Below are 14,190 nucleotides of genomic sequence, written 5' to 3' on the forward strand. Positions count from 1 at the left end.
AATGTTATGTATTTAAAAGAAATGAATGTAATCTTTTGATACTCTTAGAAGCAGAGAAAAAATACTAAAATAATTCAAAAAGTCTTTTCTGAAAAATGGACAAAAATTCTCAAGTTCATAGAGAAAATGAATATATGCAAGATAGTAAGGATAACAACAATACAATCCCTGAATGCCTCAAAATCTTCATGGTTTAAAAGCCATCCCAATTTTCTCCCAAGGTGGTGGCATCTATCCAGTCGTCCATGGCTAATTTTACACGGAATGCAAAACGTTATTTAAATAGGACGGTGCATTAAACTTCAACTATTTCTGATGTAGCTCTCAAACTACAAACCTATCTTTCCTCCATTTTAATTTTAAAGTAAGTTAGCAAACACTTCCTTCTTAATCCCCAGAGGCTATCTATACAGTGACACAAATGCACAAATTTATGACAGTAACATAAATGCTCCTCTGAAGTAATGTGCAACATTAAGTGAAATCGTTTCCTGGAAAGATATTATAGGTATCTATATTTTATTTGCCATCTTAAACATATCTGGGTCTTTATGACCTTATTTTAAAAATGTATTTCCTTTTTACATTTCCTGGTGCAAATGGACTGCATAAATAAGCAATGTGCTATGAGGCTTCAGACTAGCCGATAAACCCTTTCAATTTTCATGCCAGCTTCTTCTTTTGTAATTCAAATCTGGCTGAAAACTGGCAGCTCTGAAAACTGAAACAAGCACTGCCACAAATACCTTGTAATGCTATCGACCTTGTCTGCCCATGCAGTGAGAAAGGGGGATGCATATGTGTCTGCAGTCATCCAGATAACACAACTCATTTTTTTGGGGGGATAACAGAAGCCAGCCCCGGACTGTGCACCAAAAGCAGTCATTACCAGGCAAGCTGGAGAATAAGTCTCTTCAAAATACACAGCGCATTTAAAAACCATATACAGGGCTCAGCCACTGCTTTCATTACCAATTTTAATTTAGCTCCTTCAGTTTGCCAGCCAGATAAACTCTTTAGTGCTGTTTTTTAATCTATTTGCCACATTTTATGTTTAAGATTATAGTAATATGGGACAGGAGAAGGAATCACTTTTAGAGGAAATAAAGAAATAGATCCGCTTATCAGCGCCCATCAGAAAGTTCATTAATCAGCCAGGCTTTGTGCCCCCTAAATTGAAAGGTTAAATAATCCTCTCAGGAATATTTCTCGGCACCACCGCCAATTGTCCAGAGAGAAGCTGCCATTCACAGCGCTCTGGATCGGTGACAGGGTATTTTACCACTGTTTGGACCCCAAACAATGATGGACAAATGGCCTGGCTTACAAAGAAACCTTTTAGTACAAGGATGGAAAAAGGACCACAAGCTTTGAAGTGGGGTGGGGGAGGTGGGCGCGGGGAAGAGGCAGGGAAGGAGGAGGAGGAGGAGACTCGTGCATCAGGACACGTATATTTTATTTGAATGTTTATTAGGAGACTCGCCAAACATCGTTATATACGCGCCCCGGCATACGTGCCCCAGGAGCGCGCACGGCAGCTGCTATACGCACGCACGCTCGCCGCACTAAGCGTATGCATACTTACACATACATTTATACATTAATCTGAACACAAACATTTGCAAAGCCTGTAAAATCAGAAGATGAACGGAACTAAAGCATGGTTATATTTATTAGCCAATACACTGGGGAGACCGACAAAACCCAAGGTTTTAATTTTTACTGTCATTCTAGATGATTTACAGCTTCCTCTCTCTTTCTTTCTCTCTCTTTAACCTTTATGTCGTTCACTGATCACCTTTCACTATCGGATGCAAAAGGAGGAAGTACCACATTTGAAATAACTTTCTTGCGGGAGCGTTTTTAATAGATATTTACTTTGAGGTGACTTCTGATCACAGCTAAAATTGAAGTAAACACATAAAAAATATAGTGCCGCTGGAGAATATGAGATGCCAAAATCGTGGTGCATCAGTTTGTTAAAGTGAGTTTTTGCTGGGGTACATTCTAAATAAGCAACAATGCATGCTTTTTTCTTGAAACTTCCTCGTGGCTAGGATTCAGGCTGTAGCAGCCTTCACTGGAGGGCAATTTTATAGAAACATTTTCCTTACAGTACCAACACGTTAACTGTGCACATTAATGTTTATCAACTTCCTCGTAATTTTTTCATGCATTCTCCATTTAAGAGCATCATATATATTCACTAATACCATAATTATTTTTCCCCAGCTTTATAACGAGTGACATTCATCCAGAATATGTCCTTGAAGAAATGTCTGACAGCCTATATACAGCCATTAACACACCAAAGCTTTTCCATGTCATTCTTGCACATCTGTTTTTTCAAATCAGTCTCAATTCCATAAAGTTTTTACTTTAGTATGACTGGGGACTTTCTGAATAGTCTAGAATATCTAAAAATGGATTAAAATATTTCAGATTTCTCCTCTCCCACATCACATAAATACGCCGTTGATCAGCAGTGTTTTCTCCAAGCCAACTTTTGCGTATCTCGGTGCTGTTATTTTCCTTCTCTTTCCCTCCTCACACCATCATACGAAAAGCAGAATTAATTTAACCAGGGTCTCATCTGCCATAAAAATAAGTCATACAGAAACCGGATATCATGTGCAAATCCAGTGCAATTAACTTTAAAGCAGAAAATGTCTCAGGGATATCACACAGTCCACAGAAATCCTTCAGTGTTTGTGTATGCTCGTGCACAGGCACTCACCACTCAATTTTTAAGTGCCGAGGGAAGTTACAAATACACCTCAGAAACAGAATTAACTGCACTGTCAAGAAACAACACAAAAGTACTTTCTGTTAGCTACAAGATGAGTGGTTACTACAGGCAGGGAAACTCTAAGTTTGAGGGGAAGGGAAAAAGAAGAAGAAGAAAAAGACAAGCAGCTTTTGGACTCGACGCCGACTCTGAGAAACTTTGAACGCAGGCAGCGACCGCCCATTTCCTGCAGATCTATCACCTGGTCTCCCGTAAAAATAGTACCTCTTCCTGTAGCCCTCCTCCTGCCTCTGGCAGGGCACAGCCACGCCGTGCCCTGCCAGGCAGCACCGCCGCCGAGGGGCCGAGGCTTCTGGGGACCAGCCACGGGCCCGCCCGGCCACAGGTGGATGGGCGACAGAGTGAAACACCTAACGAAGCAGCTCGTGACAGCCTACGACCTCGCGGCGGAGGGGAGAAGGCCGCCGAGGCAGCGGTGCAACAGTCTGTTTCGATGCGAGCTGCTGCCAGGGCCGGCCAAGCGGGGTGCCTCTTTGTGCCCCTCAGTGTCCTGCTTAGGGCTGTAAGAGCATCTTTGTCAAATATTAATTTAATCCAAAATTAACATTCTAAAATCAGTTGAAATGAAGGCCTCGTCCCACTCCCCTGAAGCCAACGCTTCTGAGGGGTAACTTCTTCCTTTGCCATAGGCGGGTGCTACGTATGTGTGTATCATGCAAAGCATCCACTGCTCTGAGACTTCTCCAGTGCTGCGGTACAATAGTACCTACTTAGAGCACCTGGCTCTACGCTACTTACCACTTTATATGGGCCTTTGGCTCCTTTTAATTCCCTTTACGCTTGATTTTTTCAAAATATGAAATCAAAATCAGGATAATTCTGTCATGGGGAGAGTAACTTTTCTATTCACATGACAGGACCAAACAAGATGTATTAATATTATTGACATGATAGACCCTCTCAGAATTAAATCAGTGAATACTTTTAGGGAATCGTAATCCGTAGATTATTAACATGATCAAGCATAACTTGAGACAGTTACCATCTAACCGGTTCGAGCTCCTGGCTGCTCCTAATGCACGGATCATTGACAAGATGAACTACCAGCTCTGGCAGCGACATGGACGATCACATACGCTGCTGCCAGCGCAGAGCTCATAGACTGCCGCTGCTGAACACCTGTGATGTTTCAACACGCGAAATATTTCTATGACAAAATGCAACCGTTTCAGTACTGCTAGAGCATGCAATTTACAAGCGGCTACTAAGTGGACATTTGACAAGCAAAATGCCACTCCTAGTTAGGACAGACATGCAAAGAGTTCATCAACATTTACCCTCTACTAACATTTTGCATTTTTTCCACTTTGCAATATAAAAATGCACCAAAATACATATTACAATACCTACCTGAAAGTGTAATTTTTCTGTGTTTTGAAATGCCTGTTAGATCACAGATAATTTTTTGTTTCCTGTGGAATTTTGAAACCAACTCTTAAGTCCTAACAACACTGAGAAAAAACACCTTCATATCAAGTTCAGGGGAATAATTTTCAGGAATATAGGACCTTTAATATGAATATTCATATACAGGATTTACTACAGAAAACGGGCACAGAAACACGTAATTATTTTTTCTCAAATAACAGCCTGTTTCTAAAATGCATGGAAAATCTCATTCTACCTTGACAATTCTATTTTCCTTATTTAGATGGTTAACACTTGAAAAGGTAAAAATTATTTAAATGATCATATAGGTTCACCTTTTCAAACTAAAGGAAAGAGAAATGAACATTTTTACCAAATCTGTACGCATTAAAGAAAAGATCCTCTTAATCCTTTTGCTTAAAAGAAGTGCAGTTCTGTATAGGATCGGACACTTTTCAGCAATAAATCTTACCATGATTATCCTGTTTTCTGTTTAATTAACCACTTATCCAACAGTTTTGGCATATCACAAAAATAGCGATCACAACAGTTTTGGCGTATGTTGGGCAAAGGAGGAACGCACGTGGCAGCTTCCGTGTTGAGAGGAGAGCAATTCCTGCCCACAAGTTTGCGTGGGAGGGAGCAGCGCGCTCAGTCTTTCTCCAGTCGTGAGCATATCTCACCACCAGGATTTCTGGCACAGCGCTTGAAAAATGTCACGTACTGCACAAATAGGTTCCTGGGCATGTATGGGTTAGCTAACCACAGATTTAAACATTTAAAATATTAAAATATATTAATTTTCATCCCCTTTTAATTTCCACCCCCTACTGCTCTTCTCCTTTTCCCATTTAAAGGCAGGGCCAAAAGGTATTGCCTTTGCAGAAAAACACGGAGTTCCTTAAATAACAGTTAGGTGCATATTGAAGTCAGGGATTCTCTGAAGGATGCCACTTACTCGCAGACACTTTGAGGAGGTTATTTGGAACCCCAAAATCAGAGAAATGGAAATTACTCAGTTCAGTCAGCCAAGCCTTCTATTTCCCCCCAGTCCCAGGCTGCTTCCAGAAGTACATCAAAACGCAATCTCTGGTCAAGATGTAATCAGCCTGTAACCCTCAATTTAAAAGCATCTTTTATTTTATTTTCTGGGGAGGCAGATGGGGAAGAGCGTGAGGCAGATATGTGTTAGAGAAAGCAAGCACACTTTCTGCCATGCTTACGCGATTAGGTAAGTGGCAGCTGAAAACTGCGCTGCCAGAAGGTTACACAGCCCACCCAAAACGGCCGCTCGGGTCCGTGCGGGGTCTGCAGCTTCCTGGTGCAGCCTGGCAAGAGCCAGATGCTCAGCTGGGGTAACGACCACAACCCTGGGGTGTAAAAACAGGCATCAACCAGGGATCTGTCCTCTGCAGCAAAGAGGTACCAAGACACCACTGTTCCTTCCCAGGAAAGAAAGCACAAGCACGAAGACATGTTGGCATTTTACAGATAACGAGCTTGAACTTTCTATTTCAACTTAACCGACACACAAAAACCCCCTAATTATTCGGTACTTGTAACTGGCCAGGGTTATTAGTTAAAACCCAACATTTCATGAAAAGGCAAACTCTAAACAGTATTTTTTGTAGATGTTACATATTTGTATAAAGTTACTGAAGCTAATTCTTTTTCCTGTAATATTTTATATACAGTTTTAAAGCAAAAATTGGGAAAGAACTCTGTCTAGCATGCTTTCTTAACTGAAAGCTATAGCATACGCTTTGCACTCATAAACTTACACTTATTTCAGGATCTGAAATTCTGTTTCCTATTAAAAAAAAAAAGATCTCAGAAAGAATGCTGTCTTTTGTGAAATATGTTTTCTTTGCAACAGACAAATTTTGGGTTTAGGTTTCTGGTAACTTCAAAAATATTTGAAACTTGAATGAGAACAATAATGAGGGACAAATTATAATCAGTGGGGAAAATAAACAGAATGTAAAATAAAATCCAAGGGACCCTCTAGACAGTGTACAAATCCACCTCTATTGGTAGTTATTTTCACCAGAACAACTGTGCTGGGCAGGCAGGCATTTCAGAAGCATCTCTGTCACAGAACAGCACTTGGAAAAGCAGTAGGGCTCAGGCTTGAACAATGCAAGCACAAAATTTAAAAACAAAATATCTGCCAATTGTTGTCCAAGATGTCCCCTACCCCCTCCCCTGGCCAAAGAGGCCAGCATGGATTTTTGGAGAATATGAAGTCTTCACAAACCCAAGCACCAAAAAAGGCACCTTCTCCTCAAGGGCAAGCGTGGGGACACCGTCACGCTCCAGGTGTTCGTGTTTCCCCACAATCCACAGGAGGCAGAGTCATCCTTACCCTAATCTCACACCCCCGGCATTCTGGGCTGCCTTCCCTGTGAAACGTCCCGCTGAACGGCTACTGCACCGGTGGCACACGGGGGCCTGCTCCGTGACTCCAAACGTGAACAAAGAGCACAGACAAAGTGGTATGTTTTACTAGAGTTAATAAAAATAACCTTAAAGCATCCGGAGAGAAACTGGTCAAGTGCTGAAGTATTTAACACGAATGCGACGCTCATGGCCTTTGCAGCCCCGCGCCGCGCAGAGACCAGAGGGGCTGACACTGCAGCCATGTTCGCAGCCACTGCAGCGGCCCCAGCCCTGTGCACGGGGAAGTCAGGCTTAATCTCTTCCTGAAAATACTTGTAAACCCATCCTTTCCCTCACCGCACAAAACCTACAAAGCTTCTCTGGAAACCAAACGCTCGCTCTCTCAAGCTCAAGTATTTTTTTCCAGGGTCGTATTTTAGATTTTCTCTTTCTGAAAGTCACATTTTAAAGGATACAAACTGACTTTAAGCAACACTGCTTACGTTTTCATTTCAGAAAAAAAGTGGCAGGCCATGAGGAATTTTAATAATGCACACAAAGAAATCCGAGCGCAAAATTTAAACACAAAAGATGTATTGTCCCTTCATGTCTTTTACGCACAGAGGCCAAAACAGCCAATTCCTGGTTCACCTTCTTTTATGCAAGTGGATTAAAAGTAAGATTAACAAACTGTCAAAAAGCATGTTAAATGATAGCTTCTGCTAGTTAAAAATTCTGATGGTTCTAAAACTCTGTTGGTGGCCATCTTGGCCTAGGAGCTTTAATATAAATGAGACTGGTGGAGGCAGGGGATGGGGGAAGGAGCCCTTACGGCCAGAGCAGTACAGGGGGAGGAAGAGGTTAGTAAAAATGAGCAACCCCTATAGAAAGAAAACACCTAATCCAAGCAGGATTTGTTTTTTAACATACGCATCTATGCCGAGAAACACATTCGAAAAATAAAAATTGTGCTCTCTCCATTTTAGGCATGGAATTTCATGACTCTGTAGATATTTACTGAAGAAGACACTAATATTTGCAACATTAATGCCTATTTGATTACTGCATCCACATCTTGTTCCTCAGCCGGACTGGCTACGTCTGTTTTCATACACCACGAGGGCCCCTGAACAATGGAGCAGTGCAGCATACACAGGGAGACCTACACAGCCAGCAGGTATTCCATTTTGCATCGAAATACTGAGATGGCCATTTGCACGTCTTCGGGTACCCCGCCAGCACCACCACGCAGTCAGGGGTTGAGCTGCCCTTCAGAGGGACTCATGGAAGAGGCGGCAGCTCCATGCCCGGAGCAAAACATGGGTCACCGTGCGCTGAAAATAATTTCCTCTTTATTCTCCAGTGATGTCATCCGTTGGGTGGCAATGCGACTGCTCACAGCAGCGCAGTATCTGCCCTCAGCTCCATCAGGCCGCTCCCGCGGCAAAGCCGCAGGACGACCGATGGGACGGGAGCGGGTCCGGACCCAAGGGCCCATCCGCTGGCTCGGCTGCGGGATGTAAAAGCCTCCTCCCATGGCACGGTGCCCCCACGGAAGGACGGCTCCGCTCCTGCCGCCCACCCGAAGCCCACCCGAAGCCCCGAGCTGTTAACGATGCGGCAGTTCCCACACTGGGGGACAGGGGCTGTCCCCGCTCCGGACCCCCGAGACTGGGGTGGGCAGGATCGCTCCTCTCCCCCAGCACGCAGATGCTTGAGCGGGGAGCTGCGCTGGACACGCAGCCAGACGGTCGGGCCGCACGCCAAACTCAGGGGGACGCGACTGCAGATTTTTAATAACAAACAGCAGAACTGAATAAAACGAATGAAACTCGTAGAGTGCCTTGATCTCACAAGTTTTTCCACTGACTTCCTATTTTTTTTGTAAATAGGCTATAAACTGGCCTCCACTTGAGTACAAAATACTTAACAAACGCCTCTACCCCTATAGCTGAAATACAAAACGACAAGAGAAAGGGAATGAGAAAGAGCCAAGTGTTCTGAGGACATAAAAGCCCTGCCATCGGCACCCCCAGTACCCTTCCAGTGTGGGAGAGGGGATGTGGTGGCATGTCCTTTGGAGCACAGACCATTTTTCTCTGGGCTTGTGGAGCATCTGGCATTTAGAAAGACAAAGTTGTAAACTAAGCTTCCTAATAATCTAGAATAAGGAGTTTTACAAGACCTTCAAATGCTTCGTCTGTGAAAAAATTACACATATTATTATTTACTGCACTAAGCTATGATCAAAACTGTTTATCCTGGACCTGCCAACAGAGTCCTTGTGGTATTATTTGAATTTATAATAACCCCTTTGATAAATGTAAGCGGGTATAAAACCTGACCAATGTACTGCAAATAGATACCTTTATGAAGAAAACCCTAAAATATGTTTTGACAAATACATTGTCAGCAGGCACACTGAAAATGATTTGCAAAAGTTTTAAATCCCAGTTAAAAAGAGGTTATTAAATATTATTTTAAACCACAGTGGGAATTTGGATTGTTCTGCTGACTGATGGGTTTTTTACAGAATAATTTTAGTTAACGAAGTTGAAAGAACAAGTTTAAAGAAACTAACTTCATCCCGCTATAAAGCTTTTAAATGTAGCTTAGAGCTTTTAAATGTAAGCTTCATTGAATACAATACGATACTCTTTTTTCTATCGAAAGGCAAATTAAAATATTCTGCTTATAATACTTCTTGCCCTTTCAACTGCTCATGCAGTTGCACTGGCAGCCTATTTTCACTGGAATAAGACATTTCTGCCCATACAACAAATTATTTGTAATGTGCCAAAATTTGTCACCACAGCTAATGTAAACAAAAACCTACCACCATCCATAACAGCAGAATGGATTTATTATTTAGGCATTGTTCTAGTCAACCCACGTTTCTGTGCAGGGGCTACAAGAAGTCAATAGATGGCAGTCCATCTCTTAGGAAAGAGCCAGATAATGAATAAAATCACCAAAAGCTTCACAAAAGAGAAAGGTGGAAGGCTGTGTGGTTTTTCACAAGCATTCACAGTAATTAACTAAGAATACTTTATATAATGCAAAACATTTAGACAAACTGTGTAACGGCTGTCTGTAAGCGACGTTACAAAAACAGTCTTTTATTACAAACCAGAATGCTTTGTTTTATTTGCGCGTACGTGTACCTGCGTTTGTGATAGTTGTGATCAATTTACCGAAATCAATTCAATTCTAGCGGTTGTATCCGTGGCTAAAGCGCAGGAAAAACTCACTGCAGCCTTAGCCTGTTTGCTAACTGTCAGGCAGCCTCTGCAGCACGGCAACAGCCACTTGTTTTTAAACTTCTATTGTTTTTCTTTAAACCAGTATCCTGTTTGTGCAGAAATATTTATTCTAAACTAGGAAAAATTATAAACTGATTTCTATAGTGAAATACCACTATGATGACATGAGAATAAAAGCTGTTGACTTTTTAGTTTCAACTGTATAAATGTATGTATATAACATACATTATTCCAGGACAGCAGTTTTGATTCTTGCAAGAACACTATTTACTTCTGTTCTGCTTTGGGTGCGAAAGAGAGTATTTAAATGGAATAATAAAAGCTGGGACTAGTACATTTAAACAATTCAGATAAAGCACTTTCTTGAGGTATAACTTCTTTTAAATATCAAGCATGCCTTTTACCACACAAATTTTTAAATTCCAGGCTTAATCTGACTACTAATGTAACTTTGAGTCAAAGTGAGCCTTCCCATGCAAAAAAATGGAGATGTGCAAAGCATTTCCCACATATCAGAAATGTGAATTATTTGCAGATAATTTGCAGTTCACTGCAAAATAAAAATTATTTATCAGTAGCTAAGGTATGAAGCAATGTCAATTTATATTTGCGTGCCCATATCTGACTGCATTTCAAAATGCCCCTAAAATGCACCATGAATTTCGAAATGGGTAATTTTAATAATACAGTCATATTCATAACTACCACATTTTCTAACAAGCGCCTGCTTTCACAAATGTTGTTAGCTTTATACTAAGTAAAGTGTAAACTCCGAACACTTTCTACAAAATTCACAGATTAAAATTTTCTACCTCAGATGACTCAATTTCTGCCCTAAGTAACCACTTGGTCAGGTTTAAGCTCCCCCACACTTTTTTACAGAAATAAATATTTTCTAAGTGTTGGCTGCAACTCACTTTTTGAGGAATTTTCAATGGCAAGCAAGACTAAAATTAAATTAAATCTTGTACCTCAGTAAGAAACAGAACCCAACATATTACTGCAGCTAATATACCTCTCTTGATTATTACATTCCAAATATCATAAACATTTCAGAAATCATTTTTACATGCACCCTTAGGGATTATAATGAATGACAGTATTTACCTTTTTCCTCATGCAATTTTAAAAAAGCAAATAAAAATACTCAGTGAATGCACCTTTTGCTCATAAGTTTTTTTTTTAAAAGCCTATACCAATTCTGTTTAAAATAGAAGTAAAATGCTCCAAAAGGGTGGAGGATTTCCAAAGGAGATCTTTGTTTTAAAATCATTAAGCAGAAAACACAAGAAGAGGTTGTAAGCACACATTTCTCTCATTCATTGATTTTAGACGCAAAACCAGAAAAAAGAGCCTTCCACTACCATGAAGAGGTGAAGGCAAGAAATTAAAAAGCACATTCCATTTATTGCTCAAGAGAAAAAGCCCACACCAAAGACCCAGAAAGAAAAGTAGTGGACAAACTTTTCTACTTTGTTTTGAATGGATAACAGTGATTAATTATCTATAACAGCTAAATACATACGAGGTTAGTCTGGATAGCAATAACAGCAAAGATTCAGATGAACAGCAAAAGTCCTGATCTTTAAAAATTATTATGTATAATAATTTTATAAATTAATATATTCAAGATTTGTGATACCAATCCACTGAATATTGTCTTCACTAGTTAAATATTGTTCTAGGTTTCAGCATTAGCCAAATTTATACACATTTTGTTTTATTTTTATCTCTTATTTTACATATGAGGAAAAACCTTAAGTAATACACTGGTACAGTTCACAAACTTTTTTTTTTTCTTCTTTCAGTGATTAAAGACAACTAATGCAGGCCAAAGAAGATGTTATATCTATATCCTTACCAATTAGAAATTATCTGCAAAAGTTGGTAAAGTGTATTTGCTCAAATTAACATCTCCACTCTAGCTGAGATTTATTTTACTCACTGAAAAAGAAAGCTTTGTCACACACAGTGATTAATTACCAGCATTCGGGATATCTGAGATGGGATTATTGCTTCTGCTACGCATCTCAACTTAAAATTTAACCCTCTTTATATGTGTAAATGTAGTCACTGAAAGGAGAGGGTGCTGCAAGGCACTCATTTAATGATTACAGTATTAAAACAAAAATCATAAGTTCTAAAGATGTTTTAAAAATAGTGACAGTGTTTCATTGCATTCTTCAGCTCAAAAACTCTTCAGATGTTTATTATCTTCTCGCAGAAGATGCTTGTCTATATTTTATGGTCAGCAGTTCACAGAAGAGTAAATAGGCTGGGTGTAGAAGAAAATAAAAAAGGTGTTTCTACTTACTGTTAGGTGATACTGCCTCCATATTTCTGGGCAAGCCTGGAAAATAAAAATATTGATCAACTAGGAGCATGAAACAAGGTGCTTTACAGCCTGTTGGTTTTGGCATAACACAGTATCCACCGGTGTCGGTCACAGGAAAATAAGAAGCTTAACTGAAAGGGTCTGCATTTCAGCTTCAAAAACCTGGCTAGACAGTTTAATTGAATTTTACACTGGTTTAACACACTCCCTGCCATTGTCAGAAAGCCAGTAACAGTTTTCTCTCTCCCCTTCTTCTCTGAAGGCTAGAAGTTTGGAAGAGTAACGTGCTCTTAACTGTAATAAGTATTAACACTGCAAAACAAACAGAACTGAATATAATTCTACATTTTCTGACATTTTAAATTTACACAGTGTTTTGGAAATTAAATCACAAGGTACCTTCCTTTCATGTAGAAATAGAAATATTTTAGTATTTTTGTACATATCTCTATCCTAATCAAAATATAATTGTTACATGTAATAATCCTCAGTAGCCTAATGTCAGATGAGTTGTAAACAAGAAGCAGAACAGATTGCTTTAATGTTTCTATTTTTACAATGGCTTGCTTGATTTTTTTTTTTAACTTGCCAGACTCGCACACAAACTTGTAAGTGCAGCCCACTGTAAAAAAATTTTACAGAGCAGATTTTTGAATTACAGGAAAAACACAATAGACCTGAGGAATACATAAGAGACAGGAAAGAGGAAAATGTGGATTTTCTTCCTGAAACAAAATCAGAATCTGTTAATGATCAACGAGACAGACGTTACTTTCTCAAGCGTTCTTAACATTTTTACAAAAGTTAGACTATTTCTGCCTTCTCCTGTGACCCCCAAGCCATAGCAGACACAGCAATAGTGGCACTTTGTTAGCCATTTTCGTGTTTAAGAGAGTGTGCACGCAGGGACTTCGATGGAGGTCTTTCACTTTTGCTTAAAACATTTACTGTTTTATTAAAATAGCTTCCTAATCATTTGAACAATTAGCAATTTGGTTTGCCAATCTGAATTTTCAGTATTTTAAGAAGAAACATTAGTTATTCTGTGGCTTCTGTGTAATATGCTGTAGCTCCGATTTCAAACATTAAAGCCTCATGATTACTTGCAAATGAGTACTATTAACATTTCTTTAGATTTCGAATAAATTTTTCACTCATGCCTAAATTCTTACCTTCTTTTATTCTGACAGAGCATGTTAATTAAAAAAAAAACCCACCCAACAACCAACACTAGCAACTGAATCTTTCAAAAAATAATCCAAGTTTCTGACAGTCACCCTATGGCATATACAGTATGTTTTTCCTGGATGTGATGGAAATTATATTATTTATTATTCATTCCTTCAGTAACACAATTTTCTGGAGAAAAATCTACAATCTGTTCTGTGTAACGGTTCGACATTTCTCCTCTTACTCAAATACTGCATGTAAATATTTGAGTTTTATATTAATATTTCTATAAAGAAAGTGTGTGAAGTACATCACATTTCTAACAGAGGGACAGACCACAACATTTGACAGTTTGAACACACTTGAGCTGTCTTCGAGTGCAAACAAAAGGATTTTCCTCCTTCGCTAACTTACACAGGATTTGAAGGCATGATATATAAACACTCTCAAGCGTACAAAAATGTTATATCAAAGACCTTTCCTTCTCTCTCAAACCTGTAAAAGGCTTGAACTGTGCATGAGACTTGTGCTGGTTTAGCACAGGGGTAGCAGGCAGTTATTTATACATTAGTTCTGGATAGTTTTCGATTACCACAGTGTCCCCAGACTAATATGGTTGAAAAATCGCAATCAATGAGTTGTCGTATACTGGCAAAATGCCACTCTGTGCTATGACCTTTACTCACACGGCAGCTATTTAATAATAATAAAAAAAATTATTTTTGAATAATAGTTTGGTTGGGTCTTTTTCGCTCTGGACACAGACACATCACTGTCAGCGAAACTCTGTAACTCAGGGTAGGAAACTACAGCTGGCATAGCTCTTGCCAGAACACTGGGAGAGGCACAGTCCCAACCCCTCAGCA

General features: G+C 39.7%; 1 protein-coding gene across 2 annotated transcripts in view; it reads right to left on the bottom strand.

Annotated features, from left to right (window-relative positions):
* Positions 1 to 14,190, bottom strand: part of ZCCHC7 (zinc finger CCHC-type containing 7) — a 122,869-nt gene that overhangs the window by 13,237 nt on the left and 95,442 nt on the right. For both annotated transcript variants that reach the window (XM_075078314.1, XM_075078315.1), the window contains exon 8: positions 12,134 to 12,169. In XM_075078314.1, coding sequence (XP_074934415.1) covers positions 12,134 to 12,169 — 36 coding nt within the window. The remainder of the gene's footprint in view (positions 1 to 12,133; positions 12,170 to 14,190) is intronic.

Source organism: Phalacrocorax aristotelis, chromosome Z (assembly GCF_949628215.1).
Source record: "Phalacrocorax aristotelis chromosome Z, bGulAri2.1, whole genome shotgun sequence".
Lineage (NCBI taxonomy): Eukaryota > Metazoa > Chordata > Aves > Suliformes > Phalacrocoracidae > Phalacrocorax > Phalacrocorax aristotelis.